Source organism: Artemia sp. Qi Xiang Cuo, chromosome 20 (genome assembly GCF_049724085.1).
Source record: "Artemia sp. Qi Xiang Cuo chromosome 20, ASM4972408v1, whole genome shotgun sequence".
Classification (NCBI taxonomy): Eukaryota; Metazoa; Arthropoda; class Branchiopoda; order Anostraca; family Artemiidae; genus Artemia; species Artemia sp. Qi Xiang Cuo.
This window is the reverse complement of record NC_142813.1, coordinates 44,305,841-44,332,715: the sequence shown is the minus strand read 5'-3', so window position 1 is coordinate 44,332,715 and position 26,875 is coordinate 44,305,841. Positions and strand designations below refer to the sequence as shown.

Here is a 26,875-nt window from a genome sequence, read left to right as displayed (position 1 = left end):
GAGGGGGTTGGCTAAAATATGTCCCTTTTTTGCACCATTATGTCATATGGCAAAACAGTGGCGGTCTTCACACTTTTTGCTAACATCAGTGAGCTGTAAGATCTTAGAACAAAGATGAGTTAAAAAACGATAATCGTTGCAGAAAGATGTAAGATCTTAGTGCCAAAAAACGGCCCTATAGATGGCATTCAATCATTTTGAATTAAAATATTACTCAGCAGCAACTGTTGAAATTCCTCTAGATAATGCTGCAAAAGACAGGTAAATTTAGTAAAAAAGGAATGCCAGGCAAGCTTAACTCTTTTGATTTTGCTTTGAAAAGTACTCTGAGAGGAACAGTTCATTCTTTGATACGCATTCTTAATTTTAGTTGCCTGTTGGTTGCATAGGCCTAGCCTATGACCTAAACAAAACAGTAGAGTAGTAATATGTTCCAAATAATTGATGGATTCATTGATACTTGCTGTAGTATTTGCCTTGAAAACTAGCTGGAGAGAAGGGAAACGGTTAGTAAAAAATTACCTTAAATTATAGCTAGGAGCAATCTAAGGATTTCTCCTTGTAGAGCCCTGAAATTATGACTAGTTTGATGCAGGTTCACTGGTGACCAGGTGCTGTTGCATCCTCAGTAGCATCCCCATTGAGTTTACACTCTCTGGAGGACCACTCAGCATCTACCCTTTATTTAAAAACTTCAACAGTTACAGCAATAGGCCTAGGGGTGTTTTTTCACTCATCAATGTGCTAAGATCTTACATCTTTTGTCAGAAAACAGTATTTATTTAGCCTTGGCCCCCTCATCAGGAGACATGTTAAGAAAACAATTCTTACTTTAAAATATGTATAATGATCCTAGTTCTTATATTATCCAAGGGGAGAACCTTTATCATCAAGTCTTTCCTCTAAAAATCTTTAAAAGAGAAAAAGTTTCCAAATATCACCACGTTTTCAATTCAATGCTTAAGTCTTTTTAAATTGCCGCTTTAAATTGCTGCCTAATAAGTTCTTTTATAGATAGCATTCATGCTGGTCTTTTTATTTTATTTTTTTTTTAAATAGAAGTGGCGAAGGGCAAATAGCAGTGGTGAAGGGCAAATAGCAGTGGCGTAAATACAAAATATTAATAGCAGTGGCGAAAGGCAAATAGCAGTGGCAAAGGGCAAATAGCAGTGGCGTAAATACAAAATATTAATAGCAGTGGTTAGGTTAGGTTAGGTTGATTTATAAATAATTGCTGTACAGCACCTTCACCTTGATAGTTTAGTCTAAAAGACATAATTTTATTGTCACATAAAACACTTAAATTTTAAGTTAATGGCCTGATTTATAGCAGAATTCACAATTTCTATAATATCAATATAACATTACTTTTCATTTAAACACGTTTTTTGACACATTAGTTAAACATGTGCTAAATTCTGTATATAAAACAGCTTATTTGGCAGCAATTTAAAGCGGCAATTTAAAAAGACTTAAGCATTGAATTAGAAATGTGGTGATATTTGGAAACTTTCACTTTTGAGGATTTTTAGAGGAAAGACTTGATGATAAAGGTTCTCCCCTTGGATAATATAAGAACTAGGATCATTATACATATGATAAAGTAAGAATTGTTTTCTTAACATGTCTCCTTATGAGGGGGCCAAGGCTAAATAAATACCAATTATCAAAGTTCTCTCATCATTCTTCTGTATTGCAGAACAGTGGTGGTCTTCACACTTTTTGCTAACATCAGTGAGCTGTAAGATCTTAGAACAAAGATGAGTTAAAAAACAATAATCTTTGCAGAAAGATGCAAGATCTTAGTGCTAAAAAACAGGCCTAATAACTTTCCAAGATAGCCAAAAATAGCTATAAATAATATTTTACCATTTTTTTTGCTCTTTGAGTAAGAAAGAGGATTTGGTTTTCAAAACATAACGTCTGAATTGTTTGTTGTATGATAATGAGTGTGTTTTTGTCAGAAGCTGTGTTCTTTTGGCTCTAGAACACTGTCATCTGATTGATTTATGTTGCCATCTAGTGATATAAAATTGATGAAAAGTTTTCTGCTTGGGTAATCTGGGACTTGTGTTCCTGGGACACTTTATCCATTGTTGCCCAGGGTACCCTCATATCTACATTAGGCAACTTCAGCCAAAGGTCAAGCTGTGAGATAGAATTAGGGGATATACATAAGAATATAATTCAATCAGTATATGTAGTTGCCCTGCTTCTTTCATTTCCCTAACATTCTCAATTTTGTCAGAATGCGCTCTCTTTACCTAGGATGAAGAAAACATGAAGGCTGTTGTAATTGCCCCACTTGAAAGATGATATGCCACTCAGACCTGTAGCTACACTGTATAATGTTAAAAAGTCAACATTTTTTTGGTGCTGTAAGCTATTTGCTGTATCATTAGAGAAAGAAAAAATGGCATTTTGCTTCTCACCTGGCTGTGATACAATACAGTATTCACTTCTAAAAGGGAACATTCCTTCAAGTCTTCTGCTATCATTGCAAATAAACTATAGACTTATAAAAAAAAAACAGAAAAAGAAATTGGCCAAGGCAAACCAAGTGAAATCCCCCAAATCATGGGGTCATGATGAAGCAGCAGGAGAAGACATGTATACAGGTTCATGAAGAGACACTCTAGAATTTCCCTGCACAGACCAGAAAGCAGTAGCCTTCATTGTAATCTTGGTTTTAGCTGTGATGCAGTTGCCACATTCTATGAACAGCTGGACAAGCTATACTCAGAGTATTATTTCCCAGCTGACCACATTTACAAAATGGATGAAACAGGCTTATTGAATGTTCAACAGAAATGCCTGAAGGTTCTGAGCCCTAATGGGACCAAGCAGCTTGGAGCTACAATATTGAAGGAACAAGGGACCCAATAGTCAGAACTCTCAATGTGATGTGGAGCTTTATTCCCCTGCACCTTATCTTTGGAAGGACTTGCTTAGTGGAAAGCTCCACCAGGAACAAAGGCTGTTACTAGTGAAATGCATGGATGATGACAGAACTATTTCTTGGCTACTTTAGCTCCTTCAAAAGGTATGTACCATGCTCCCCTGAGCAACCAGCTCTTCTGCTCATGGATAACAATGATAGTCACATGAGCTATGACTTATTTTCAGCTGCAAAGGAGATGGGCTTGCAAATTCTTACAGTCCCTCCACTCACATCAAATAAGCTACAGCCCCATGATGTAAACATCTATTCACCATTAACAAGTTACTTTTACCAAGCTATTGAAAACTTGCTTAGAAATCATCCTGGGAGACCATTCATGGAATACAAGATCTCTAAACTTCTTGGGGCTGCTTTCCCAAAAGCTTTCATGCCATTGAACATTATGAGTGACTTTTTTAAACTGGGAATTTATCCCTTCAATCCAGATGTCTGGCAAGAATTTTATACTGATTCTGTTAATCTCTGTGCTGACATTGATGATTCATTACACTTGAGTGAGCTTGAGTAGGCCTACCAAGGAGATAAAGCATGGTGATCTTGTAAAAGTTACAAGTATTATGCCAGTATGGTCTGGAGGATCAAATGGAAGGATATAATGTGAACTTCTGGGAACAAAAGCTCTCTACTTGGAAGTTCATATTTAAAGAGAGAAAGGATAAGACTTTCATGATGACAAACAAAATTGCTTGATGCCTGCCAGAACCTAATCTGAGTCATGACACAGAACTTGCAGCAAAAGCATTGACCTTTGATGTCAACCTTTTGCACTAAGCTTTTGAGTGAATAATGTTACAAGCTTCTGTTTAATATGTTTATTGCAATTGGAGTAGATTGTAGGTTTTTAATAAATGATATTTGGTAAAAAGAGTTCTGTGTTTTGAGTACCCAGGGGCCTGGGTAATCTGGGACAAAAGAAGTGGGTTAGGAAAATTGTTGATATCAAAAACGTTTATTACCTTAAAATTACCTTAAATCGCACTTGCTAGCGATATGGACGAGTCCAGTGTACGCCAGTTAGTGATGATAGGGCTGCGGGACATCAGCTTCATCCCATTGCATGAGCCATAGTTTGGTTTCCCATTCCTTGTCGAGATTGGCTTTGAAACTGTCAACAGATGGTGAACTCACTGTCGTTTTGCTCAGATTGTTCCAGAGGCTGATGATGCGGTTGGAGAAGAAATGGTTCCTCTTCCTTGTATTAGCACGCTTCCGAAAAAGCTTTGCTGAATGACCCCTGGTTCTTGACAACTGGGCAGGCTGAAAGAGGTCCTTGTTGTCAGACTTGAGCAGTTTGTAGGTCATTATCATATCACCTCTTTGCCGACGGTATGTCAGAGTTGGTAGCTTGAGGCTCTGCAGTCGGCATTCATACTCTTTGTCTCTGAGCCCCTTTACGCATTTTGACGCCCGTCTTTGGACAGACTCGAGAGCCATCTGGTCTGTTTTATTAATTGGCATGGCGACACACATTCTAAATTCTAATCTTGGTCTCACCAGGCTCTTGTAAAGTTTTGTGATTATTGCAGGGGATCTACTTGTCATTGTACGTTTGATGAGACTAAGAGTTTGGTTTGCCTTTGCTACTGCAGCTTGGGTGTGGCAGTTGAAATTAAGGTCTTTGTCTACAACAACCCCTAGATCTCTTTCAGAGGGACTCTCAGAGAGTGGCTGTCTCACACCGGCATTTGCTGACATCAAGTATTGCCATTGTGGGTTATTTCTTCCAAAATGGAGAACCTTGCACTTTTTGACATTAAACTTGAGCCTCCATATCTTGGCCCATTCGCCATGAACAGCTGGACAAGCTATACTCAGAGTATTATTTCCCAGCTGACCACATTTACAAAATGGATGAAACAGGCTTATTGAATGTTCAACAGAAATGCCTGAAGGTTCTGAGCCCTAATGGGACCAAGCAGCTTGGAGCTACAATATTGAAGGAACAAGGGACCCAATAGTCAGAACTCTCAATGTGATGTGGAGCTTTATTCCCCTGCACCTTATCTTTGGAAGGACTTGTGATGGTGCTCCCCTGCACCTATTCCCCTGCACCTTATCTTAGTGGAAAGCTCCACCAGGAACAAAGGCTGTTACTAGTGAAATGCATGGATGATGACAGAACTATTTCTTGGCTACTTTAGCTCCTTCAAAAGGTATGTACCATGCTCCCCTGAGCAACCAGCTCTTCTGCTCATGGATAAAAATGATAGTCACATGAGCTATGACTTATTTTCAGCTGCAAAGGAGATGGGCTTGCAAATTCTTACATTCCCTCCACTCACATCAAATAAGCTACAGCCCCATGATGTAAACATCTATTCACCATTAACAAGTTACTTTTACCAAGCTATTGAAAACTTGCTTAGAAATCATCCTGGGAGACCATTCATGGAATACAAGATCTCTAAACTTCTTGGGGCTGCTTTCCCAAAAGCTTTCATGCCATTGAACATTATGAGTGACTTTTTTAAACTGGGAATTCAATCCAGATGTCTGGCAAGAATTTTATACTGATTCTGTTAATCTCTGTGCTGACACTGATGATTCATTACACTTGAGTGAGCTGGAATAGGCCTACCAAGAAGATAAAGCATGGTGATCTTGTAAAAGTTACAAGTATTATGCCAGTATGGTCTGGAGGATCAAATGGAAGGATATAATGTGAACTTCTGGGAACAAAAGCTCTCTACTTGGAAGTTCATATTTAAAGAGAGAAAGGATAAGACTTTCATGATGACAAACAAAATTGCTTGATGCCTGCCAGAACCTAATCTGAGTCATGACACAGAACTTGCAGCAAAAGCATTGACCTTTGATGTCAACCTTTTGCACTAAGCTTTTGAGTGAATAATGTTACAAGCTTCTGTTTAATATGTTTATTGCAATTGGAGTAGATTGTAGGTTTTTAATAAATGATATTTGGTAAAAAGAGTTCTGTGTTTTGAGTACCCAGGGGCCTGGGTAATCTGGGACAAAAGAAGTGGGTTAGGAAAATTGTTGATATCAAAAAAGTTTATTACATTAAATTACCTTAAATCGCACTTGCTAGCGATATTGACGAGTCCAGTGTACGCCAGTTAGTGATGATAGGGCTGCAGAACATCAGCTTCATCACATTGCATGAGCCATAGTTTGGTCTCCCATTCCTTATCGAGATTGGCTTTGAAACTGTCAACGGATGGTGAACTCACTGTTGTTTTGCTCAGATCTTTCCAGAGGCTTATGATGCGGTTGGAGAAGAAATGGTTCCTCTTCCTTGTATTAGCATGCTTCCGAAAAAGCTTCGCTGAATGACCCCTGGTTCTTGACAACTGGGCAGGCTGAAAGAGGTCCTTGTTGTCAGACTTGAGCAGTTTGTAGGTCATTATCATATCACCTCTTTGCCGACGGTATGTCAGAGTTGGTAGCTTGAGGCACTGCAGTCGGCATTCATACTCTTTGTCTCTGAGCCCCTTTACACATTTTGACGCCCGTCTTTGGACAGACTCGAGAGCCATCTGGTCTGTTTTATTAATTGGCGTGGTGACACACATTCCAAATTCTAATCTTGGTCTCACCAGGCTCTTGTAAAGTTTTGTGATTATTGCAGGGGATCTACTTGTCATTGTACGTTTGATGAGACCGAGAGTTTGGTTCGCCTTTGCTACTGCAGCTCGGGTGTGGCAGTTGAAATTAAGGTCTTCGTCTACAACGACCCCCAGATCTCTTTCAGAGGGACTCTCAGAGAGTGGCTGTCTCACACCGGCATTTGCTGACATCAAGTATTGCCATTGTGGGTTATTTCTTCCAAAATGGAGAACCTTGCACTTTTTGACATTAAACTTGAGCCTCCATGTCTTGGCCCATTCGCCAAAGCTGTCAAGATCTGACTGTATTGAGGTCACACCTTGCTGAGTTCCGACAGGACCAATGAGCTTTGAGTTGTCGGCGTACAGGCTAAGCTTGCTTGTAACAGTTCTTGGAGCGTCATTAATATATACATTGAAGAGTGTAGGTCCCAAAACTGTTCCTTGAGGAACCCCGCTTAAGACCTCAGCTATTTTGGAGTAGTAAGCTCTGCCACCTTCACCAAAAACTCTGACCTGCTGCTTTCTTCCCTTTAGGAAAGACGTGATCCAGTCCACCACTCCCTCTTGAATTCCAATTGCCTTCAGTTTCAAATGAAGCCTTTGATGGCAGACTTTATCAAAGGCTTTAGCAAAGTCTAGCAAGATCATATCCACTGGGAGACCTTGGTCGAGGAGCTCAGTTATGAAATTATACGAGTCAATCAGATTGGTTTCGACTGATCTGCCTGGTCAGAAACCATGTTGTTGTTTCGATAGAAGGTTATTTGTGATCAAATGTCTAAGAACGGCAGTGTTGACAATACCTTCTAGGATTTTCCCAACAGCAGACGTAATACTGATTGGCCGATAACTGCAAGCTTTGCTCTTGTCTCCTCCTTTATGTATTGGCAAGATATGGGCTACTTTCCAGTCCATTGGTATGACTTTAGTGTCAATAGATTTCTGGAAGAGTCTTGAGAGGGGCATTGCTAGTTGGGAATGAGCTTCCTTTAAGAGTTGTGGATGTATGCCATCAGGCCCAACAGACTTATTTGGATTAAGCTTTTTAAGCCAAGATTTGAGCTCAGCCTGATCTACTCTTATTGGTGACATTTGAGTGGTGATTTTGTAGCATGGTGGGGTTGGCAGGGGGGCTTTGTCTGCGGGTGTGAAAACTGATGTAAATTGGAGGTTCAAGGCATCAGCAATTTCTTGGTGGTTGTTTGACTGTGCTCCATTACAAACCAGCTCCAAAACCGTGTGTCTACCAGGCTTATGTGCTGAGGCATATTTCCAGAACTTCTTGGGATTGGTTTTTGAGGTTGCTGTGATGGCCTCCTTGTATTTATCTATCAGTTCTCTGGACAGGGCTTGAACTTTATTCCTTGCAGCTTTGAACTTTACCAGGTAATCCATTCTGTGGGGGTCCTGATTTATGAGCTTGGACAGTTTCTTCTTCTTGTTCCTTGCAGTTTTCATTTCTCTGGTCATAAAGGGAAGAGTTTTTGGTTTTTGCCTCCATGTGGTAGTTGTATTTCTACTGACAGTGTCTAACAACATATTTTTCATTTTCTCCCACGTGTCCTCTACCTCCATTGTTTGACAAATGACCAATTGCACTGACAGAGTTCACGCCTGATTTGATTGTAGTTTGTATACACATGTCTGGTTAGATTTGATGTCTGTGGGTACAATCGAAATTGGCATTTTATAGCTATGTGATCACTATTTCCAAATGGGGGTTGCAATTCTATATCAATGAGTGACTCAGGATCATTTACCAAAACGAGATCAAGGAGTGAAGGATTCTGTCCCTCTCAATATCTGGTCAGGAATGTCACTGCCTGGAACAGCAAGTGTGCTTCTAAGCAGTCAAGAAAAGACTGCGTAACCACGTTACTCGTGTGGCCGTACCCCTCAGTCCACTCAATCATAGGTAAGTTAAAGTTGCCAATTATGACTAGATTCTTACACTTTTGAGAAGCACCATCAATAGACCAGTATATAGCTAAGAGTGAGTCCTCCAGACTCTTCAAGGTGGGACTTCTGTAAAAACAACCTAGTATAATGGGACCCCCAGGTAGGTTAATAGATATAAAAATTTGTTTTACACATGGCTCATATTCTGACTTAATATCAATAGTGCCTACCTGAATCGTTTCTTGTACATAAATGGCTATTCCTCTGCCACCATCCGTCAATAAGTTTGTCATCAGTCTGTATCTGGGATTCTATCAGGGGTAGGGAGGTTCGCTTTGGTTTAATCTCACAGAACGCATAAATATCAGCCTCATTTGCGGAGAGGACACATCTGACCTCCTGAAATTTCGAGGCTAGGCAATCAACATAGCTAAACACCACACTAAGTCCAGTAATTTTCTTGCAATAACTGTTGCTTGCATCTGTACTAAGTCCATAAGAAGACATAGAAGTCTCTGGGTTTGCATCACTATTATTATCACTTGTATAAACTGTACTTCAAAAATCACTACCACCTATCTGACTATTTACAGAAGTTACTTCACTTGGTATATCTTTTAGGGTTCCATTGCAGCCGGCAGGACTGCATGAGTCGGCACGTTTTTTGGAACTATAGTGTTGCCTCAGATAACCAAATTGGTTTCGCCTTGTGCTCGTCTAGCCCGCAACTCCTTGTATAACTTTGCTCTTTTCTCGCAGTCAGTCTTCAAGACATCATTACGGAACTGGATCGTATCTGACCCTTTTCTTTCATAAGACTTTTGAAGGATTTGTTTCTTAGTCTTAAAATCAGGGACCGAGAACATTATAGGAACAGGCTTGTTTCCGGTGCTGGTGGTTGCAGCTTGTCCTTGGGTTTGCAGATTACTCAGACGATGGACATTTGAGATGCTCACATTTGGCAGCCCATAATCACTTGCAAGGTATCTCTTGATGTACAGTTCATCACTTGTCTGAGGGGGGACACCAAAGACGACAATATCAAGGGAATAATCTGCAAAAAAATCTGGGACAAAGACCATTCAGTTCCATTTAAGCTAGCAAAATCAAGTAATTTGACCAAAGCATTTTCCAGATTTCTGCTGTAAACTTGAACATGTCCCAGGGTACTCACATCTCCCTTATTCTGTATATCATGAAGTAAGACATGTATCCTTCTCTCCAGTTAGTTCTCTTGGCAAAATCCTTGCTGCATATTATTAACTTTTTGAAAATGCAAAAAGACTGAAAAGACTTCTTTTTTTTTAAATGCAATTCCTTTTTTTTTTTTTTTTAATTTCAAGCCATATAAAGCATTTCCTCCAATTTTAAGAAATAGATTTACAGATCTTTTAAGCCTGTAAATTAGGATAAGCAAAGATATAGGGCTCAAAACACTTTTCTTGTGCATTATTTGGGCAAAAGATCTATTTTGTAAGGTTTCACTTCCATAATCCAGATTGTTAAAGGTCATCAAAGGTCAGTGTCTGCTGGAGAAAAAAGGAGTAGAGAGAGATGCTTCAAAATATCTCCCAGGACATCTTTGAAGCTCTACATATATTCTTTAGTTTCATTTATGTAACAACTACTTTCCCACTTTGGAAAAAAACCCCTAAACTAGAATTTCTCCAAATCTATTGTTTTTAGTAACATCCTAGAGATATGGCTCTTGTGAAGGAATAAATAAAAAACTGTCAGACTAAAAATAAGGATCAACATTTAAACTGAAAATGAACAAATGGATTCTGTTTTTTACATGGGGGGAGGCTGCCCCCTCTGCAATTGCTTGCTCTTTACACTAAAGTCTTGAAGGTCTTTTTAAAAACTTCTTATACAATTTCAATGGCCCTTGTGTTTGAGCAGTGTTTCTTAAAGAATCATGACAAAAAGTCAAACTTCAGCATAAAGAGCAGTGGGCTGAGGAGCCCCCCCTCATATGCAGTTTTGAATCATTTCTGATTGTTTATAGTTATGTTTCCCTTTAGTTTCAGTTAAAAAAAACTTGTTTTTTCATTTTTTGCCCTTGCTAATCTAATTTTGAATGCTAATTCTTTAAGAGGTGATAAACTGGTAATCACTGGAGGTTTTATTATGCCTGAAGTTAATTGGGTTGAGGTTATTGGATGTTCCACATTTAGCTCCCCATTTTTGTCATCCCTGATTGATAATTTCCATTTATGGTCTGTTAACTAGGACCTGACCAATATATTGGTCAACTGATATTATTGGGCCAGTATGGGGGTCATTATCAGATATCATAAAAAATATATTGGATATTAGGTGAGCTAGATACAAGGAAACTCAAACAGAGGAGGATTTTACCAAGTATAAATAGCTAGAAATTGGGTGACAACTTTTGTCAGATCTACACTGAGTATGGAAAGAAACTAGCAAATCATAGCAAAGACAATCTAAAAGTCTTTTGGGGAAATGCATTCTCCAAAAAACTAGCAAGACTCTTCATATCAGAGATTACCTTATTAAGTGCTGAGAATATAAGGCTCCCAACTGAAGTAGCAAATGAACTTAACAAATTCTTTTCAACAAATGTTTGTGAGGAAGACCTCCTATGGGCAACTTCCAGACTTACCCCCAAGGATGTCACTATTCCCATGCCCAAGGTGACAATCACTGCTGAAGAGGCTCATCAACAGTTATCTAAGATTAATATAACTAAAGCAAGAGGTCCTGGTGGAATCCATCCAAGGCTCCTGAAAGAAATGACAAATCAGATAGCCAACATCTTTAAATAACAGTAATGTCCCCAATGCCAAAACCTACAAACCTATCTATTTGACCTCTATCCCCTCTAAAATTATGGGAGGCATACATTACACACTGGATAGCCCTGGTCTTGGCAGATTCCCCATCCTAACACCAGCAGGTGAAGAGCATGATCTTGGTGTTTTAGTCAAATCCCAGCTGAAGATACATCAGCATACCCTCTTAGCTGCTGCAAATGCAGGGAGACATCTTAGCATTATCAATAGAACGTTTGTCAGCTGCAACCAACATGTTATCAAAAAGCTGTACTGCTCTATAGTACAACCAGCACTGGAGACAAACAGCTCCTAAAAAGTGTCCAGTGGCTTGTGACCAAAATGCCATACAACTCGAGAAGCCTCCCTTACCACTATTGGCTTGCAGCAGCTGAATTTTTTAGACTGCCAATCATCACCTTAATAGTTAAACCACTGTAAAAACTTTATTATGCAATCTAGAAATTGGATTATTTCACCTTTAGATTTGCCTAAATTTTCTTAATAAGTATGCCATTAGTTTGAAAAGGCTATTTTAGTTGTAGTCCTATATGATGCTAATTTTTTTAAATGAACTTATAGTCAACAATGGAGCCTATTCATGGACACATACTCTATTCTTAAGCCTAAACTTAGAAAATACTAACTAAAGTGTGGATATGGGATCTTAAAAATAAAACAAAGCATATTCACAAACAGGCTTATTTAAAGACAAATTTAATCCCCAAAAAGTGTTATGAAACAAAATGATTTCATGGTAAAATTCTAGATAAGGGGTTTGTTTTTGACCCTTGATTGATTCCTGGAAGTTTCACTCACTACTTTCCAAGGTAGCAAGAAGCCTCTCAACTATAATTTCACCATTTGTATCTGAATAGAATCAGCTATAAGGATAACCTTTATTTAAGCTTAAATATAGAAAAAAGTTTTTCAAAGATTATAGTCAGCCAATTTCAACTAGCCTAGTCCTTTCTAAAATTATCTGCATAATGTCCAAGATTAGTTTCCCAAATAGCCCATGTTCTGGAAATATATCCCAATTGCAAAAATTAAAATCAAATAACCTTTTGTGCTGATGACTCTAAGCTTGCAGGAGTAGCTGATACTGCTGGAGCGTGAACCTTCCTCTAGGAAGACCTGGGTAGCATGGCCATAATAATACTGGTTGGCCCCACCTGGGGCCAACCAACTAAGCAGCATTAGCCTACTCATGGCTTAAACCAGACCCAGCAACTGCTCCAGACTGACACCAACAGAAGAGGAGCATAACCTTGTAATCAAGGTTGACTCCCAGCTAAAGTTCCATCATCATACCCTCTTAGCTGTTGTAGATGCAATCTTACCATATCAAACCAGTTCCGGTTCCAAAATCTTATATGCAGGGTATATGAACTGTCACTTTTAGTCCTTTCACCCCTTTGACTCTCCAAAAAGTATCTACAGATATTCAGAAATCCATCATCCTCATCTGTAACCAAGTCAGAGGTTTTTTTCCCAGAGGCACTTCATATGGAAGGGGTCGTCATATAAACTTCAAAGGGGGCTCAATCGATTGGAAATAGAGAGTTCTAGTGGCCTTTTTAAGGGTAAAAAGTGATCAGAAGGTAACTAACACCCTTTCTACGCCCACCATTTCCCCAAACACATCCTCATCACTCCACCCATCAAAATTTTGAGATAGCTATTTTGTTCTACAAAGTTGATTTCCAGAGAGAAATTATGTTTTTCAGGAGGACACTCCCCCCACAGCCCTCAGGGCAAGGGTTGTAAGTTATGCCCTTGGTGCGTATAAGCTTTTTATAGAAAGCTCTGTTGTAGAAACTTCAAAAAGGGCTCATTTGATTGGAAATTCAAAGGGTTAGTGCCCCTTTTAAATAATCAAAAGTGATTTAATGGGAACTAACCCCCCTCTCACGGCCACCTTTTCCCCAAACACATTCAATCAAAATTTTGAGATAGCCATTTTGTTCAACATAGCCTAGTTGAAAATTCTGGAAATTAGGCCTTTGAGCATGACAACCCCCCCCCCCCCTCCCCACAGTACTCAGGGCAAGGGTTGTAAGTTATGTCCTGGGGGTATATAAGATTTTTATAGAAAGTGTTGTTGTAAAACACTTCAAAAAGGGCTCATTTGAATGGAAATTTAAATGCCTAGTGTTCTTTTTAATAGTAAAAAGTGATTGGAAGGCAACTAACACCCCTTCCATGCCCACCATTTCCCCAAACACATCCAATCAAAATTTAGAGATAGCCATTTAAATATCTTCATTGTGCATTAATAATCACTAATAATTTGACTCAAACAAAACTAGTACTATAATAATTTTTGCTGTATAGATGTCAATTCAATAAAAAGTTAATTTAAAATGTAACCTACCTCTTAACATAGTCCAATTTTTTTATTTCAGCCAAAAGGAATGAACCTAGCAACACACAAACCAGTTTCTCACAAATTATCCTTTTTAAGTTTACTTAATAACCTATGATATATTCTTAATTATGGGCTGTGAGCAACTGTCCCCCCTCAAATGACATCTATGTGCTGGGTTTCTAAATTTTGTTGTTCAACAGTCCAGTATTTATTAAACTGGTTTTACAAACGTCTTTGTTACCTTAATTAACTTAATTTGCACTTCAGAGCATATTGAGATCCTTCTTGATCTTTGAATTGCTCCATACTTAATGATATGAATGATTAAACATCAAACGCATCCCACTGGTACTTCCAGGGAACGTAATTCCATTTGACATCTAATAACTTCTTGAAAGCTTCATCATTGGGTGCTGAGACTGTTGTATTTGAGAGACTAAGTGGTTTATTACATGGCTGGAGAAAAAACTGTCGAGTTTAGACAGGTGGCTTGAACAGCTTCTTAGAATGGCCCCTTCTGTCTGTGCCAACATTTTGAGAAGTTGACAAATTGGGGGGGGGGGTCTTGTATATCATAAGGAGATTAGCTCTTTGTTGTCATCAAACCAGTGCAGATAATTTCAGTTCTTTCAAGTGTTCATCATAAGGCTTGTCTCTCATCTTTGTAGCTCTCCTTTGCATCCCTTCCAGAAGCAGCATGGCACCCGTGTATCCTAGTGATGCTTTGCACATTCCAAAATCAAGCACTGCACTGACAAGGGCCTTGTACAACCTCACAAAAACATGTATTTGAAAACTATTCCAGTGGTTTACTACATGGCAGGAGAAAAATTGTTGTCAGTGTTGAGTTTTGACAGATGGCTTGAACAGCTTCTTTGAATGTCTCCTCCTGTCAGTGTATTTTGGAAAATTGAAAAATGAATTAGGTGTGTTTCTTATGAAGTAAGTTTATATGTCATAAGCTTAATCAACTCTTTGTCATCAATAAATCAGTGTAGGTAATTTCAGCTCCTTCAAGCATTCATCATATTGCTTGTCTCTCATCCTTGTTACTGCCTTTATGGCTCTCCTTTGCACCCCCTCCAGAAGCTCTACTTACCTCTGATAATTCTCAATGTTGTTTCAAGAATCTAGTTTATCAGTGGAATCACCTTGGAATTGTTTGCTTGGTACCAGTTCCAATTAAATTATTGTTTCACCAATACTTTGAAAGTATTTTGCCATTCAGGAAAGTGGGGTAATTTATGGGTATAGTTTTGGTGAGGTAATTTAAGTACAGGGTATTTTTGATCCTAAATTAATAAAATAGTTGTTTGTTAAGTAGGCTAATCATAGGCAGTTTTTCTTCAGTCAGTAAAAGTTGAAATGTTAGTCTAGGGATTGTGTTCTGTTGAAATTGCTAAAATATTCTTTATTCTGAAAATATTCGTTTTGTGTTTATTTTATAATATATTTTTATATATTGTATGATTTTGGATATAAAGTGAGTTACTTGAAATCAGTTACTCAGTGATGTGTGGGTCATAGGTTGCCAACCCCTGTTCTGAGGAATTCCAGTTTTCATAAGTTAGGTTGAGTAAAACAAAGAAGGCTGTAAATTGTTTGTCAAGTATTGTTTATTAGTTTGACATTAATTGAACAATTTGCTAGATATTGCTCTTTTAAGTAGGCCAAGGATATTATTTGCCTGTGAGACAAACTTCTTGTAGTTGAAATGACACTTATAGCAGTCATTTACAATTAATAATGTCAATGTCTTTTTTTGTTCATACTTTGATTTGTTTGAATTGTTTCTGCAAGTAAAAGACTGCTATTTGTGATCTAGTTGTGCTATTTGATTAAAATTTCTCAGAAATTATCAAAAAAATAATAAGGTAGTTTCAAATGACTTATTCTCATAGAAAGTTATTTCCATCTTATTTCATTTATTTTTTTATTTCAATTTATTATTTTATTTTTTTATTTATTTAATCGTATTTTCATTAAATTTACTTCCATCTTAATGTGTAACATTTATAACATAAGTATGAAGTTAAGTTGTACAAATAGTAATAATTTGTCATAGAAATGAAGCTATATTCAATATTTTTTGAACACCCTTTAGTAGCAGTAATTTGGGCGTAAGCAAGGTTAATAGTACATTCATATGAAAAAAAAAACTAACGTCTGGCCAAATTCCCTAAATGTGGGGATAATGTATTTTGGACAATATGTCTTGACCCAATCAATTTTCCAGAAAAGTCAAAAGGTAATATTCAAATAGAAATATTCTGGTGGGTTCCAATGCCAACAGAATGAAAAGAAAATTTTTTTTTTAATGTGAACTCAAAAAAAGATGTGAGCATCAGAACATACAGAAGCACTGTATTATGCTCAAATTAACTTGTGTATGTTATACCTAATTCAAACTGTAATGAAGGTAAGTAATCTTTTGTGGTTTTGGGCTACTGCGCTAAAATTAAAATTAGAGTAATCTATTCCTCTTGTACCCATTTTGGTTTTGTAAACAGTCTCACATTTACGTATTTTCACTGAAAACAATTGATATATTTAAATGTAAACATAAACAGGTATTTTCCAAAATTTAAAGTGTCAGGATCCATTTGATTGTATTCAATGAAAATGCAAGAAAAAGGCATTTTCAAAATCTGGGGGGGGGGATTAATTAATGAAACTATCAGTTATTGATTTAATAAGATATTGATATCTTGTATTTCTTCTGGAAATATTTAGTCTCAGCTTGATATAAGCTCTAATTTAAAGCACAAATTATAGGACTTAGTATAATTTTTGTGTACTCAGTATTTATATAGTTAATATAACAAAATTACTTAATTTTCAAAATTATGTAGTAAACAAGTCTACTTCAAGTAATTTTATAGGACTGACTGGTAATTTAATTGTGTATATACCAAAGGTAAATTTTTCTGCTTTGTATGTGTCTTAAGACAAATTATTAGAATATGAAATTGCTATGGGATGCTGTGTTCCCAATTTTGAAGTTTTATTCTGTAGATGTAAAGTTCTGCATTATCAATGAATTTGTTTTTACAAATTAGACCTACAATGTCTGTGGATATCTTTACAGTTGTTTTAGTAGGTAAAGTGGGAGAATTCAGACCCACCCCCTAATTCCAGGCTTATTTGAGTAAATGCTCTCAATGCCAGTAATATGCTATTTATTATATATTCTTTTTTTTTTTAAACTTGTTTTTGTTTCCAGCATGTATATAGTATTTTTTTTCAGATACTGATATGGAAGAGAATTCAGTTCCAAAGTTTTCCTTGTCTGTTGTTCATGACACACCAAATGGATGGGGGCCAAATACCATACCAGAACAGTATAGAGATATGCCATATCAACCATTTTCAAAAGGTGATAGATTAGGAAAGGTAAGTTTTTTCTTATATCTTAATTATGTATTTTGTGGACTTTTTCAGAGTTGGAATAATTTATTGTCTGTTTTGAGCAATTATATTTTGAGAACCAACGCCTGTCTAACTTGCATAGCAAGCAAGCCCATAAATATATATTTATATGGGTTGGGGAAAAATTCGACAAAAGGAAAAGAAACCAATTTTATGTGAACAAAATAGGGAATTGTAAGAAAAATGTAAAGATCATGATATTTTGGAGAGGGGAAGCAGGTTACCCCCTCAATATTTGTCTCCTAGAAATGTATAATGCTACCCATCGTCCTTTCTTAGTTTGGTCAGTCCATTCTAATCATATTGTCTTGGCAGAGTGCAGTTTTGCAACTGCAGTGAACAAAGTTGGTGCTTCAAACTTTGTACACTAGTGCAGGTTTGGGCTGTTTGACGAGGGAAAATGCATGATTAAACTTAGTTAAAAAAAAACTAACATGCTTTTGTACTGCTGTTTTGGCCTCAACTTGGCTTTGTCCAGCTATTCCCACTTGAGGAGTGGCGCCCCTCGAGGAAATTATAGCCTAGTAAACGACACAGCATTCGCACGGGATCTGACTAATGGACAATTCTTCTGGGATTGGTATGTTTTGATGGGCGTCTTTGGGCTGAAAAACCTCTTCCTAGCTAATTTATCTATTACGGGTTGCCTCCCCGTAGTAGCATAATATTTGTAGGCATGAATATATAATGAGTCGGAGGTAATAGACTTGAGATTGTCTGTGCAGGATTTCGACTCTTGTTGATAGAAGAACATCGCCAAGCGCTGAAAACCATGTTGTGACCAAGATGAGCCCAGGAGTGCACAAAGCCTCCATTCTTGGAGGTCCCAGGGACTTCTTGCTGTTCTGCTCTAAGCCGACTTAAGCACATCGGTGTAGACTTGAGACGATATGTGATCACCGTCCAGCACTTGTCTCCGGGATTCTTGCTTTTCCTGAGGCGAAAAAAATTTCAATGATTTAAAGAACATGAAAATTGGAACTTGGAATGTTACAACGTTAAAAAATGACTATCGTATCGATATTTTGACTGATGAATCCAAACGATTTGAACTGGATTTATTAGGAGTTTCTGAAACTCATATCCCAGGGGTAGGAATCATGAAATTAGGTGATATAGAATTTGTTTACTCAGGGAGGAAGGACGGGTTACATAGACAGGGAGTAGGGCTCATGATGAATAAGGAAGCTGCTAAGTCTTGTTTAGGCTGGGAAGATATTACTAATAGAATACTAATTGCTCATTTTATGACTAGAAATTTCAAGGTATCAGTTAGAGTGGTATACTCCCTCACATAGCCGACTAATAGAGATACTAGTGACTCATATGAATTTTATTAACCTTTACAGGAGCAAATAATCAAGGTCCCTCGTAGAAATATTAGGTTATTGCTGTGAGATTTCAACGCCCTGGCTGGTAGAAATAAGGATTGACGGTATCTCAGCGTAGGTAAATTTGGTGTAGGAAAAGAAAACAGTAATGGATACAGACTTTTGCAATTTTGTAGGTATAACAATCTAGTTATAACCAATACGGTGTTTGGTCATAAAATGGCTCATAAGCTAACATGGTATTCACGTGATGGTAAGACAGCAAACCTTATTGATTATGCTATAGTAAACCGAAGACTGGCAGGATCAATACAAGATACTAGGGTATATAGGAGTGCTGTTATTGATGTTAAAAGTAAAGATCACCATCTAGTAGTGTCAAGGGTAAATTTAAATCTGAAATATCGGAAGGGTAATTACCTCCCGGGAAGTTATGATGTTAGTAGACTCCAGGATGAGAATTTGAGAGAAACTTTCCAGGAACAGTTGAATACTAAACTTGAGAGTTTAACATTTGATAATGTGGAAGATGGTTGGAATAATTTTAGAAAAATAATTTGTAAAGTTGCTGAAGGTGTATTAGGGAAGAAAGCTAGAACTGCAGCTAAGAATATTAGTGAAAAAGCTTTAAGTTTAATAGAAAGGAGAAAGGACTTGTACAAGAATTATCTGAGTGATAGATCACATGAAAACAAAAGAAATGTAAAGAAAGTGGAGAAAGCATTGAAATATGAACTAAGGAGGTGTGAAGTGCAGGCCATGGATAAAATTGCCGAGGATTTAGAAGATGCAGCTAGACGGCATAATAGTAAAATATTGTACTGGCACGTTAACAAATTGAGAGGTAGTAGTCAATCCGGACTTGTCCCAGTTAAAGATAGGAATGGGGTGGCAATTAGCGATAAGGAAAAAGCTAAAGCGAGATGGGCCGAACATTTTGAGAATTTGAAAAAGTTTGTGATACCTTGGATGTGAAGGAAGATTTGTTTTGTGAGGAGGAATTAGAAACAGTACTAAAAGGATTAAAGAATAATAAGGCTCCAGGTGCTGATAGGGTAGTAAATGAGTTTCTTAAATATGGTGGCTCTGAGGTTAGAAATAAGTTATTGAAGATTATGAATATGATTTTTGAAAAAGTGGAAGTACCTAACGATTTTAGGAAAACCTTAATTAAGCCACTTTATAAGAAAGGTGATAAAAGAGAGTGTGGTAATTATCGAGGCATTAGTCTGGTCTCTGTAGGTAGCAAATTGCTTAGTAATATGATACTTTTTAGACTGAGAGATGCCGTAGACAAAGTTTTAAGAGAAGAGCAGTGCGGTTTTAGAAAAGGTAGAGGATGTGTTGACCAAAGTTTCACTCTTAGGTTAATAATTGAGAAGTGCCTGAGTTTTCAAACACCTTTGGTCCTCAGTTTTATAGATTATGAGCAAGCGTTCGATTCTGTTGATAGAGGAGCTTTAGTAAAGGTTTTATCCTTGTATGGTATACCAGACAAATATATTAGAATGATTAGTGCTAAGAACAAGAATAACACTGCTGCGGTTCAAGTAGGAAATGAAGTTAGCAGCTGATTTTCTATTAAATCAGGAGTTAAGCAGGGTTGTGTTCTATCCCCCTTTATATGGATCATTTGATGGACTTTGTCTTAAGGAGCACAGGAAAGGCAATGGGAGACCACGGAATCAAATGGGAAGGAAAAAGTCTCTTGGACTTGGATTATGCTGATGATTTAAGCATCCTGGATGATAGTGTGAGCAAAATGAATGAAGTTTTAGAGGTTTTGCGAGTTCAGGGTGCTAGTATTGGTTTGAAAATTAATGTTAGGAAGACTAAGTCACTAAGGCTAGGAATAAGTGACGATGAAAAGGTGATGCTGGGTAATGAAAACATTGATCAGGTGGGCAGTTTCACTTATCTTGGTAGTATTATTAGTAAAGATGGTGGGAGCAGTGAAGATGTTAAAAATAGAATAGCCAAGGCTCATGGTGTTTTTTCACAGTTAAAAAAAGTCTGGAAGAATAGGAAGATAAGTCTGCAAACCAAGATTAGAATCTTAGAAGCTACAGTGATGACAGTGGTCAAATATGGCTCTGAAGCATGGACGCTCCGAAAAGCGGATGAAGATTTGCTAGACGTTTTCCAGAGAAATTGCTTAAGGATTGTTCTGGGTACCCGGCTGAATGACCGTATTTCAAACAATAGGCTATACGAAAAATGTGGTTCAATACCGCTTTCTAAGTCTATAATGAAAGAAAGGTTGAGGTGGTTGGGGCATGTTGTGCAGATGAAGGGTGACAGATTGCCGAAGATTGTTCTTTTCGACCAACCATATAGGGCTAAACGGAAAGCAGGTCGTCCCCGTCTGGGTTGGGAGGACGTCATAAAGAAAGATTTAAAGGAAATGGGAACTTCGTGGGCGGGTGTAAAAAGGGAGGCTTTGAATAGATTGGGGTGGAGGAGGAGCGTGCGTAGCTGTGTTGGCCTCAGGCGGCTTGGTGCTGCGATGAGTTGTTAGTTAGTTTAGTTAGTTTTCTCCATATGATTACGGGTCCTGCAGATGCCTGAAGGGGATCCATTTATCTCTTCATTTGCCATTAAGAACTTGCAGGCCTACTTGTTATTGGGTCTCCCTAACTATATTCCAAAGATGTCTGCAGGCTGATAAAAATAAATATGATGACAGTAATAATGGTCTCTTTAGCATCTTTACCATCAAGCTAAAAATGGTGGCTTCGAAATTTTGCAAAAAGGAGTAACTAATAAAAGCAATAAGTGATATAGGAATCTTCAATTGATGGTAGTAATGTCTCGGCCTATAATGCTGGTTCCTGTGCCTAAACCTAAAGGGCATATTTCAAATTTTCAGAATTTTAAAGAAGATCAAGAATAAAAGTCTTAAAGTACCAAAGGACACAAAAATAAAATATTTTACCCCCCAGGATCTGTCTTAGGTCTAATCAAACATGAACAGGTATGCAAAAAGTGCCATAGCAAAGTAACATGCTACTTGGCAGTTTTCAGCTTTGTTGGCAGATTCTGTCTGAAAATACCATTTTTACATATAAAAATACTTTTTTCTCAAATAAAAGCTGTCAAAACACAAGTTGTGCTGCTAAAGAGTCAGCAGTTTTTAGAAGTTTGTTCAAGTTCTGCTATTGGCAGGTTTGGAACATTTTGCATGCTTGAACATGAAAACCGTGACTTTCTAAGATTTTTCTGTTGGTTGTTTCAATATTGTGATGTTTTCAGTTTATTTTCTCATTTTTGAAAGATTCGCCATATTAAACCACGAAAGTTAAATAAGCATAAAATTTTCGAAAAAAAAATCGAAAATTTTAATAACACCTTGTTGTGCATAAACTCTAATATTATGAGCTTTTTAGGAAAGTACTATATTTCCATCAGTTCTGCAAAAGGTGAACCATGACAGAAAATAAGTAAAACTAATTGGTTAAATTTGACAAAACTGTTTGTCTGCAAGAACTCAAACATTAACAATCAATAGATAGCTATGCATTGACTCTCAAAGACGACTATCCCCTAAAAGAAAAGCTACACTTTCTTAAGCTGGTAATGGAATATGTTCTTATCATGGCTGATTTTTTACCCATGTTTCTTTTTTAAATCTGGTACCTGCTAATACTGCATAACTGCAGTCGAAGGTCTTTTTTCATCAAAAATTGAATTATATAACACTATATAAAATTGAATATATATAAGCCCTATGGTTGTGTAACTTTCCAATTAAACTATTTCAAACAATTTTGTTTTATTTTCACCGTCCTTGGTACTTAAAAGTTTTTATGGTAAAACAGCTTTTATTCATGTATTTTTATACGTGTGAAAATTTGTGTTTGAAATATAGGTTCTGGGTATAGGTTCTAGGACGCCATCCAGGGCCCTCAAAATTTAGACTATGTTTGGCATGTTTTATTTATATGAACAAGGTATAGCCTTCCACTTAATGTATCCATGAAGATACATTATCAGGGCTGTGTGAGCCAAAAAAAGGTGTAAAAACATTGGAAAATTTTAAAAATTGTAGTTTGCTGGTCACTAATATTGCTTCTATTGAGTGTTTAGTCTAGTGTTTGGAATCAAAATTGGTTATCTTTGAGCTACAATAGCCAAAATATTTCTTGGTACAAATCTTGGTGGTCTCTCCCACCCAACACGGCTGGTTACCCCAAAATGCTTTTGCCCCTCCTCCTAGATATTTAAAAAAATTTTATATTCTCTTAAAAACGTTTTTTTGGTACTTTTATTTGAAAAAATCCAAAAAATAAGAAAACGCCCCTTCCGCTCTCTAGCTTTAGAAGAATTCATTTCTCTCACCTGTTATGAAGTGAAGTAGCGGCAATGCCTATCAGAAGACAGGCATGAAAAAAGGCACATATTTAAATATGAAAAATCATTTAATACTCCTTGAATTTTTTTTTTTTTTTTTTTGCAAACAGGATCCTAACTTTCCCTCAAAGTTTCAACTTAATATCACAAAGAGATAGACAACCTAACAAAGGTGTCTATAAAGTCAAAAGTTGTCTATAAAATCCGTCATAATTTTAATGGATACTACTGTATGAGACAAGCAGAAAATTGCTCGGCAGAGAATATCTTCTACTCATTACCTTGTGTTTTGATTATTTTTTTGTGGCCAGTTTTTTTTTTATATTCTGGTGAGCAGTGTTGCCAACGCAGCACAATTGTACTATTTTTTTGTACCGCTCAGAGGTTTTGGTACAATTCAGTACGCTTGGATATTTTAAGGTACAGTCCGAAAGTTCTGGTATATTTCAACACAGCTTGGTTGTATTTGCCAATTCAAGTTTTGCTTTTTCGAAATTTTCGTAACTCCTCCAGTTATCTTTTTGGGGTGTAAGTAAAAGAAAAAGTTTTTCTGGGGGAGAGGGGATTTAGAAAGTTTTTGCGGGAAGAAACTAGTATTTTGTCTGTGAAATTGAAACTGACGTCGAATGTTATAATTATGCTACAAAGAATCTTTTGTGGGACAAGAATTTGTTCGAAAAACTGATGTATTTTGTCTTGAACTGTCGGCAACGTTGTTGTTTCGTCAGTTCCTCACTCGGTTTTTCGTCTGCATCTTCCTAACTATATAGCAGAAAAAAATTTTAAATAGTGTGTATTATTAAAGTAAAACAGAAACATTCCTGATTTAATCTTGTTTTAACTAAAACAAATCTTCGATACTGCTAAAATTTTCTTCATAGTTTTAATGGAACTTGCTGTATAATGAGACAAAAAAAGAATTGTTTGGTAAAGAATCGCTTGTGGTCTCCAGCATATGATTGTACATGATTTAAATGCTGAAGTTAACATACATAGCGAATTATTATGTAGGATATCCTCACTGGAAATCTTGAATTTACTTTTCAATGATTTAGTGTGTTCTTACATTGGTTTGGCAGTAATTAGTAAGTTTGAGCATCTATTATAGAAGTTTTATTCCAGAAGTCTGTTGTTTCAGAAATTGATTTATGATCAAAAGAAGTTCTTGTCATTTCCAACATTTCAACTTCAGCCTTCCTCATTAATTGCCATGGCTTTCTTGATAGAACAAAGACAAAAAAAGCCTTTGTTCTATGTAAGGCAGAGTATATGCAGAACTTGGCCCTTTCCTAAGTCTTGACGTGGGACCAGTGGGGTGAAATGAACTGGAAGAATTTTTTGTGCACTCTAACCAATTTCTAGAAAAGAAGTGTGAAATACTACCTTTACTTTGCTTTTGACCTAACAATTTAACAAACTAAGGTTAATTTTTTTTTTCTCATGAATCGAAATAATGGTTGTCTTGCAACTGCAATTCAAAAAGAGCCTCAATTTTTGTATCCACTCAGAGCATGGGTTTAGGCCATCAAAAAGTTATAAAAATAATTGAGAAGAAGAAGCAGTTCCGGTTTTTATATACTAGAGAATTTCCTCAAGTATATGTTTTCTTCTTTAAGTAATATTATGACTTTGCAGAACGTTCTCAAGTTCATTTTACTATTTATATCGTTCCAAATGCCTTAAAAGATTATTTATTGTATATCATCCAATTTTTTTCAATTATTTTAAATATTAATCCTTATTTACCGACATTTTGCTTATGAACCTTTGAAGTTAAGAATCCAAAAAGCAGTGAACGTATAAGGACTTGGCTTATTTGGAATCTGAGAGCAAAATAAGAAAATCCCAGCTGAATGTATTGTATTGGAGTTGGGGGGAGGTTGGTTTTTTCCTATTGAAGCCGATGTGCAAATATGATTCTGTGAGGAAAATGCCTAAAATACAAAAAAAGTTTCAGTTCACCCACGTAGGTGATTTAAGATTCTTTGATTTCATTTGCGTTTTGTTATTTTTTACCTCTGTCTATTGTCATGACTGAATATAATGCAGACAATCTGTTTTCTTTCTTTTGTATTTTTTATTTTATTTATGTAATACACACCAAATATGCATATTTTGTATCGCGAAATTTACGAATTTCTCTTTTCAGGTTGCAGATTGGACAGGTGTATCATATCAAGATAGAAGAAATCAGAGTAAGTATTGTCCAAATTTGATTCTATTTCCTTTTTGTTTTTGAAATAATATTTTATTCAAAAAAGTAGATCTTCCGAAATTGATTCGTTTATTGCCATAAATTGGTTCTGTGACTAAACAAACAAGATTTTATGTCTAAGAGAATGTAATATATTTTTTTGTAGTTATTTGAGTTATTTGCTCATAATTAATTTGAAAGTTACACTTAATCTATTTAATTATTTCAACAGCGATAATTTAAACTTGCCTGTTTAGGCCAAGGTTTCAATTGACAGTCTAATCTTGTAACTAATACACAGTTACAGCAGCTAATATGACAATTGGTTCTGTTGAAGGAGATGAGGCTGTGGTCTTGTGATCTACTTACTTGTACTTGCTGCGGAACCAGATGCCTCCCTCGGCGTCTAGAAGAATCCGTAAGGTTGGCTTTGTCGTGATCTTGTGCCTGCTCTTCAACAAACTGTAGCCAGCAGCTGTCCAACTTTTTGCCAAACGTTCGAAATCCACCGATTTTGTCGAGTTCGTTTTGGCAGTTGCCCACCAATTCTTCATTTGACCCTCTGGACGTTTGCGCCAATCTGACTGAGGAGCAGCTAGAAGTACTTGCTTGATGATGCGGTTAATGGGTTTTCTCAGGACAAGGCCAAACCAACGCAGTCTTCTCTATTTGACAATCGTGGCAGTGGGCTCTATGTTACAGCACTGGTGGCGTACATCAGCATTTGAGATTCCGCAGGAGTATCAAAACCTCAGGATTTTTCGTAAACAGCGGTGATCAAAGACTTTCATGTCATGGAGATGAAGCGCGTTCAGTGGCCAAGCCTCAACTGCATAGAAGAGAACAGATCCTACAGCTATTATCAGAAGATGCTATTTCATTTAGCATTACTTGGGCAGTTGCTGGATCAGCAGCAAGAGCATCGGTGTCATCTGCGAAGTCTAGATCAGACGCGTTAATGACTATTTCTTAACGACACCATCAAAATTCGAGAGTGTTCTATCTAGAAGTTTTGTGATCTACAAGTGTTACTAATAATAAAACGTTTAAGCTATGACAATGCGGGTGTTTCAGTGTTCATCAAAGTGGCCTCATCTTTTTATAGTAGTTGATTACTTAAAAAAAATTACTTTTTCGGAAAAATTAAAAAATTTCTACTTGTTTCAGCTTAAGTGTACAAACGCAATTAATTGTATAATCAATGCATTTAATGGTATTATATGTTGAGTGTTTGTAAATATGAAGGGCCAAAATTGGTTACAAGATTTGTCAAACACTAAACAATAGAATAAAAATTATAAAAAAACTTTAAAAACGCTTTTACTTCAAAATGCACAAAACGAAAACTAATGTATTTTTTCCTGTTACCTGTTACTGTCAAGAATTGAGTGTAGAATCTTCATAACGTAATTATTTTGTCTTTCAATAGTTGTATAATATGGCCTGACTAAGGGGTGTCTTTTTACGTGTGTAACATTTTAGAGGGAGAGGAGTGATGCTGTCTTGGCCTCAGAAGTGTTCTTTTTTCCTTTTCCTTCTTGTTTTTCCCTTTTTTAAAGCCTGGCAACATTTTCTATGTATGTCTTTCCTCCCAGGGAAGGGGAAAGTTGTTTCCTCTGAGTTTCCTTTCTCTCTTTTCCTTCTTTCCCCCCCCTTTTTTCAAGCTTGGCAACTTGGGTTAGCAAATCTGATTTTATTTGTTCCTGTTCAAAATCGAAGAGTATATAAAACCAAGAAATGAATCTGAAAATGACAAACGGGTCTACGGCCAGTATAAGGAAACGAAGAGAACAAAAATGAAACGAATATTTCGCCAGTATATGGTAAGGCGTATTCACCGCAGAAAAACAAAACTAGAATTTAAAACTAAAACAATATCATTAAAAATATATATAAAACTAAAACGGACTAACCAATATATATATCACAATTTGTCACCGGTTCAAGTCAATATCTGGGGTTAACTGGTTCA

General features: G+C 36.8%; 1 protein-coding gene across 1 annotated transcript in view; it reads left to right on the top strand.

Annotated features, from left to right (window-relative positions):
* The first annotated feature begins 226 nt into the window (after window positions 1-226).
* eIF3d1 (eukaryotic translation initiation factor 3 subunit d1) overlaps window positions 227-26,875 on the top strand; it is a 63,481-nt gene continuing 36,832 nt past the window's right edge. The window contains exons 1-3 of the mRNA XM_089106506.1: window positions 227-261; window positions 16,847-16,992; window positions 24,859-24,904. Coding sequence (XP_088962632.1) covers window positions 246-261; window positions 16,847-16,992; window positions 24,859-24,904 — 208 coding nt within the window. The 5' untranslated portion in view covers window positions 227-245. The remainder of the gene's footprint in view (window positions 262-16,846; window positions 16,993-24,858; window positions 24,905-26,875) is intronic.